Source organism: Octodon degus, unplaced genomic scaffold, assembly GCF_000260255.1.
Source record: "Octodon degus isolate 3935 unplaced genomic scaffold, OctDeg1.0 scaffold00017, whole genome shotgun sequence".
NCBI lineage: Eukaryota > Metazoa > Chordata > Mammalia > Rodentia > Octodontidae > Octodon > Octodon degus.
The window spans coordinates 2,258,436-2,265,022 of NW_004524593.1; the positions used below are offsets into that span (position 1 = coordinate 2,258,436).

Here is a 6,587-nt window from a genome sequence, read left to right on the forward strand (position 1 = left end):
TTTTTTCTTTTCTTTTCTTTTCTTTTCTTTTCTTTTCTTTTCTTTTCTTTTCTTTTCTTTTCTTTTCTTTTCTTTTCTTTTCTTTTCTTTCTTTCTTCTTTCTTTCTTTCTTTCTTTCTTTCTTTCTTTCTTTCATTCGTGTAATCAGTATAGGGTCTCACTACACAAATTAGACTCATAGTGATCCTCCTGTTTTCAGCCTCCAAAGTGCTGGGATTACAGGTGTATCCCACCACACCCAGTCTCAATTGCTGTCTCAACACACCCTGGGGGCAAGGCCAGCACAGCACTCCGGGGATCAAACCCTGGTCTCTACATCTGCCTAATTAGATGCTTTACTCTAGGGAGTAAAGCATCTAATCTGGCCAGCCCAACTCCCTGACTTTTGACCCATCTTCAGCTGAAATTTAGTTTCTTCTTTTGTGAAATTTGCATAATCAAATTACATTTACCCAAACCATCACTGAAGGGTGGATATGAGAGGGTTTTATAAACATTATAGTCTGGCATTTAGGTAAATATGGTCTGTCTGGCAAACTGTAGTTAGATGTTATAGACCAAAACATGAGATACATGTAAAGCAGAATTGTATATTGGTTGAGATGTTAAGGGGCTAAGGAGATAGCTCAGTAGAATAAGCGCTTGCCTGGCAAGCGACAGGCCTGAGTTCACACCCCGATTCTGAAAAAAAAAAAAAAAAAGAGAGAGAGATATTAAAGTTATTTTGCCTGGTTTCAAACTCTAGTTTTTGTATTTACTGTGTGACTCAGTTTCCTAAGTGATAAAACATTGGCAGGAATAATTACTCTCCCATTAGGTTGGTGAGCTGAAATGAGAGGATCTTGTTAAAATGACAAACATTGTGCCTGGCACATAATAAATGCTCAGTATAATCATGCCAAATATTGACTGTATGTACCAACTCTTCCCTGGATTCAAGAGTCACTGTACACATATTATACAGGCAGACTGAAAGGTCTTAAAGCAGTTCATAGCTTTTGTAATTTCACAATTATAAATGATGTAAGCTCATAAAATATCACTTGATGGTTTAATTACTTAAATTTCACTTAGGTTTCTTTAGTTTTATAAATTTTTAAATAAATGTTTAATTTTTCTTTCTCTTCCTACTTGCCATCTTCAATCAGAATAAATTCTGCTTTCCAACATGTTTTTATACAATGAGTGATTGTAAGCAAATACAATCAGAGACAACACCCAGCATTGCAAATGTATGCTGCTAATTCCTTTCCCTCAAGTCCGGGATCAGTTACAGGGCTTCTCATTTCTGCCTCTGCAGAGGACTTGAAATTGCACAGTGAGCGCAAGACTCCAGGTGCTCTCCGGTCTTGCAGGCCTGTGCACAGCAGCTGGCCTAGGCAAACTCACTTGGAAAAATAAAAGGGTGAGATTTCCCAGAGGAGAAATTCTAAACCAACAACAACTCTTCAGCCAACCAAAGCCTCTACTACTCATACATAAAAATGTATAAATTAATTATAACTATTTAAATATGGGTTTGATCTTTGATTTAATCTATGAGCAGGTCCAATTACAGACATGCTAAAGTTGGCCTCCTAATTAGTCTTAAAGGTTCAATTATTTGATGTCCATACTGTGCTGAAGGTTTACTTCCTAAGGGAATCATACATAAAAGGATATTTCTTTTTTCTTCTTTTTTTTTTTCTTTTGGCAGAACCGGGGATTGAACATGAAAGGATATTTCAATGTGGTTGAACCTTTAGTAACACCAAGTAGCATTTGAGAAGTCAGATAAGAATGAAAATCAAAGCTCTCAAGAATGCTTCCTGGGCCAGGGAGATAGCTCAGTGGTCTAAGAGCCTGCCTGGCAAGTGCAAGGACCCGGGTTCGATCCCCAGTACCACATGCCTTGCCAGCTCCAGAACCCCAGGTGCACTGTGCCAGCCACTGAACCCGAGCATGGTGGCATAAGCCTGTAATCCCAGCAATGGGGAGGTTGACACAGGAGGATCACTATGCATCTGAGCTGCACAGTGAGACTGTGTACCAAATAAATAAATAAGATTTAAAAATAAATAAAAATGAATGTTTAAAAGAATGCTTCCTGGACATCATGTCCAAGATCAGGACTAGTGACACTTAGCTTAACAAAAGTTATATTTCTTTAAAATTGAAATGGTGTTCTTTTAAAAGGGAAAACCCTAAGTGTCTTAATCAGACCACAGTATGCAGGATGTACAATTTCAGCTCTTCTAATTTGCAAGATAACTAGGAATGAGTATTTCTACTTGTCAAATCAGAGACTGGCTCTCTGGGCAACTGGATAACAGTAACATTAAACCACCAAAAATTTTGGCTGATATCAGGAAATATCCACAACTGGCTCCCTGAATGAAAAAAAAAAAAAAAATTAAAGCCTCAATCTGTGACATTTTCTGGTTTCCATGGTGTAACTACTTTCTCTGTGACCAACTGCAAACTGCCAACGTGACATCAGCAAATATGGTGATGTCAAGTGACACAACACATACAAATTAATTTCAGACTAGAGATAATAGTAAAATGTACTTAAATGACTTAAAATGTTATGTTTGAGTATTTATTTATTACCTTTGTATGTTTGTTTTTAATATAATTTACTTCCTGGTAAGTTTCAATTTTAAATATCATGGCTAGATCTAACAACAGTCTTGAGAAATTCCTGAAAATGTGACAGTCGGTTTTTATAAGCCATAACAGCACAGCACTAACATGTGGCCTATGCGAAAACCTGTCACAAGTCACTCAAGCCGTTGCACCCAGCACAGCATGTAGACACAGCATGGGGGGAGAGATGCGCAGGATGGGAAGGCAATCCCCTGAGCTCATGCTGTCTGTGTATTGCCTCCCGGTAGTTGCCCCTCCAGAGGACTTGCGAGTGGCTGGTATCAGCGACAGGTCCATTGAGCTGGAATGGGACGGGCCGATGGCAGTGACGGAATATGTGATCTCTTACCAGCCGACGGCCCTGGGGGGCCTCCAGCTCCAGCAGCGGGTGCCTGGAGATTGGAGTGGTGTCACCATCAAGGAGCTGGAGCCAGGTCTCACCTACAACATCAGCGTCTACGCTGTCATTAGCAACATCCTCAGCCTTCCCATCACTGCCAAGGTGGCCACCCGTACGTACCATTCCCCCATCCCACTTCATTTTTCTTTTCTCCTACATGAGACCATGGGCATTCATGATAGGAATGTCTTTTCTCAGTTCTTTGGGGATGCCTTCAATGGTTTGATCTCAAGGCAAGAGGCTTCAAACATGACCCACTTAGGAAAGGTACATCATTAAAAAGTCAGTTGTGAGGAAGAGTTTCCACATACAGTCAGCTTCTATAAATTATAGAACAAAAGAACAAAAAGTTATTTAATTATTGGATGCTGCCTTGATATAAGTAAGGTTCTTATCTGAAGTCAAGGAACGCATGTGATTTATACAGACTGAATCTAGTGAGGGATTCAAAAGCAGGAGATATATAATAGGAAGCATAATAAGTGAGTGCTAAATGCTGTTCTACAGGTGGTAAGTATATGGCAAAGTGAGAAAAAAAGCTTTAAAACTACAGCCGATGGAACTTGGCATGGTGGTGCTGCCTAAAATCCCAGCACTTGGTTGAGCCAGGAGGATCTCTATGAGAATGGATCATCAAGGTAATTTCCTAACAAAAGACTATAAAGAAATTGTACCATCTCTGTATGTATTACCTTGATGATCCATTTTAGTTATAAAAGTTGAGGTTTTAGAACATAATTGAGAAAGACTGAGTGAAGAAGGGAAGAGAGAAGAAACAGGCATGTAGAACAAGCAAAACTCCTCTCCATAAAGGATCAAGTTTTCAAAAAAAATTTAAAAAAATTTTAAAAATCAGTAGTTTCCACCTATACCAGGGAAATGCTCCTGTAGGTGTGGCAATACCTATATATTTTACATATGTTCAATATAAGCTTAGAGAAGTACAAAAGATTATTCACCAATTATTAACATATAATAGAAGACAGGTTAATAGTATTACATATTTTTCTTTATATACCTCTGAATTCTTAAATTGTTACAGTAAGCCTGAGTTACTTTAGAATTTCAAAAACCAAGCTAAAAACTTTAGGCAAGAGACATTTCTAGCAGGTTGGGTACCAAGCTATACCTTGGCACTCCAAGCCTACCGAAAACTCTGTACTCTCACAAATGTGCATGTGCTGAGTGGGAGACGTCTCTTGGGAATATCAAGGAAAGGGATCTTGGTCTGCTTAAATTCTGGAATGAGAACATTCAAAGGCAATAAGGCCTAAATAATCAAGAAATCTTAGCAGTAACAAGAAACTGGAACAAGAAGCAGAACCATGAAAACATTAACCCTGACGACGAAATTCAGAAAGGCCCTGGGTACATAAATCACCAGGTAAGGGATAAAAGATTTGAGCTCATTTCGTGTTGGTCTCAAATGACAAGGTGGTATTTGGGTAACAAATGCCAAAAGTCCAGGAAATGAAAGGTCAAGGTACAAAGAATCAGCTGTGAAAGTTTCATGGCTGTCCAAGCACCTGAACTGAGCTTCAAAGAAGGCAAGGACAGGGATAATAGAAAGATAGAACTAAGGAGTCATCTTGTCCCCTTGTTTTTCAGGTGACAAAAGTCCTGTTATATTATTAAACTCCCCCTATGAATGATGGCTCTATTAATATGCCTGTAATTATCTCTGTTTATATTTGACCCTTTTAAAAATAATTCCTCTGGTGCTCATGAACTGCTTCTAAATATCTCAAGTGGTTGTGGGGAGGCAGGTCACCATCTGTTACCTTTCCCACTTTGCTCAGGGATGAGTCGCCTCCCTCAGTATCTGGCCCAACTCCCGAGTGTCGCCTCTCTGATCCACAGGCACATACAATGATGAGACTTCTATCTCTGTGGTATGTATTGCACCAATTCAGGGCATCCCCACAGGCAAGCTCCCAGGGTGCAGGGACAAAAATCATGTAAACTCATCTGTCCGGGCTTCAAGTGGATTCAGAATCAACCCCATCGTTATCAAAAGGCACGAAGCAGCCTCCAAACAGGAAAGATGGGAGATTCTGTCAGTTTTCCAATGAGACCAAGGAGCCTACAAGAGGCAAAGCCAAACCAGGAGTAGGCTCCCTGGAGAGCTGAGAAAAGTCACGCTGTCACATTGCAGGGCTGATAATTGGAACTCTATTAGGACAAGCATCCTTCCACCTCACTAAGCCTCTGTGTGTGTGTGTGTGTGTGTGTGTGTGCGCGTTTGGGGGAAAGGGATGGAGGGGGCATGGAGAAAAAGAGGGAGATTAAGCCAAGAAAGGGCTCGGGACATAGCACAGTGGTACAGCGCCTGCCTGGCAAGTGTGAAGTCCTGAGTTTGACTCCCAGCACAAAAAAAAAAAAAAAAAAAAAAAAAAAAAAAAAAAAAAAGTGAATTCACATTTTGATAATAATAAGACAGGAAAAATAATAGGCAAATGTGAGTACAGAAGAGAAGGGAGAATAATGAGCAAACAACTGGAAGGAATTTGGAGAAAGTAAAATGGATATAAAATTCCAAGTGTCTGCTACCTGCCATTGTCCTTCAAGTATGCCTTTATTCTGCTTGCATACATGAAATGGAAATTTCGGGCCACCCTAGATTTAGCAAGGAAATACTTCCACTGTGCATCAGGTGATCAAGGAAAGCATCGCTGCCTTTGTTCTGCTGTTGGCTTCTCCAGAGCCAGCCTGCCCTATGCCTCTCTCTTCCTACACATAAAGTGGAAGCCCTGCTATTGGCCACCGTCTGCTTCTGTAGACCCCAGTATGGCTTCCAAAGATAGTATTTGAGCTTGCTGATGAAAAACCTTTTTATTCAGTGCCAAGATTTACCATATTAGTGAGGAAAGGGGATTGTTATTACTATAGTTTAATGTTAACATTTTGTTATGTAATAAAAAGCAGAAAAAATGACTGCATTGATCAAGTTTGCTCACGTATCGCACCCACACTGAGCCTCAGTGCTACCACACAGTGGACCAGTCCCGTACCTGGGACTCACTGTGTCTGTGGTAGGACTGGGCCTGCCCATCACATGCCACCCACACCCACAGCATGGGGTGAGCGCACACAACAAAAACCCAGGCTGCGCTCCTTGCCTCTGCCAGGAGTCGTGACACTGTCCCCGACACTGCTGTGTTCCAGATCTCTCCACTCCTCAAGGGCTGCAGTTCAAGACCATCACAGAAACCACCGTGGAGGTGCAGTGGGAGCCCTTCTCCTTCTCCTTCGATGGGTGGGAGATCAGCTTCATTCCAAAGGTGAGAGCCTCCAGCTCGCTCAACAGCTCTCTTTGGAGAGCCTCAAACTCAGACCCTCAACCTGGGATGAGGGCCAATAGGGAAGACCTTACCCAGTGCCAGTCTCTCCCTCCCTCCCTTCCTTCCTCCTTCTCTGTTCTTCTTCCTCTCTCTCCCTCTCTCTTTCCTTCCTTCTCTCCCTCCCTCACTCTCCCACCTCTCTCTCTGTCTGTCTCTGTCTGTCTCTCTGGCTCTGGCTCTCTCTCTCTCTCTCTCTCTCTCTCTCTCTCTCTCTCTCT

At 41.4% G+C, this 6,587-nt stretch overlaps 1 protein-coding gene across 2 annotated transcripts in view; it reads left to right on the forward strand.

Annotated features, from left to right (window-relative positions):
* The window catches only part of Tnr (tenascin R), an 82,097-nt gene that overhangs the window by 7,809 nt on the left and 67,701 nt on the right, over nucleotides 1-6,587 (forward strand). Inside the window, exons 3-4 of one of the 2 annotated variants that reach the window (XM_004626781.1) lie at nucleotides 2,877-3,140; nucleotides 6,194-6,309. In XM_004626781.1, the coding sequence (XP_004626838.1) occupies nucleotides 2,877-3,140; nucleotides 6,194-6,309 (380 nt within the window). The remainder of the gene's footprint in view (nucleotides 1-2,876; nucleotides 3,141-6,193; nucleotides 6,310-6,587) is intronic. The other variant, XM_023710343.1, reaches the window with a different exon arrangement.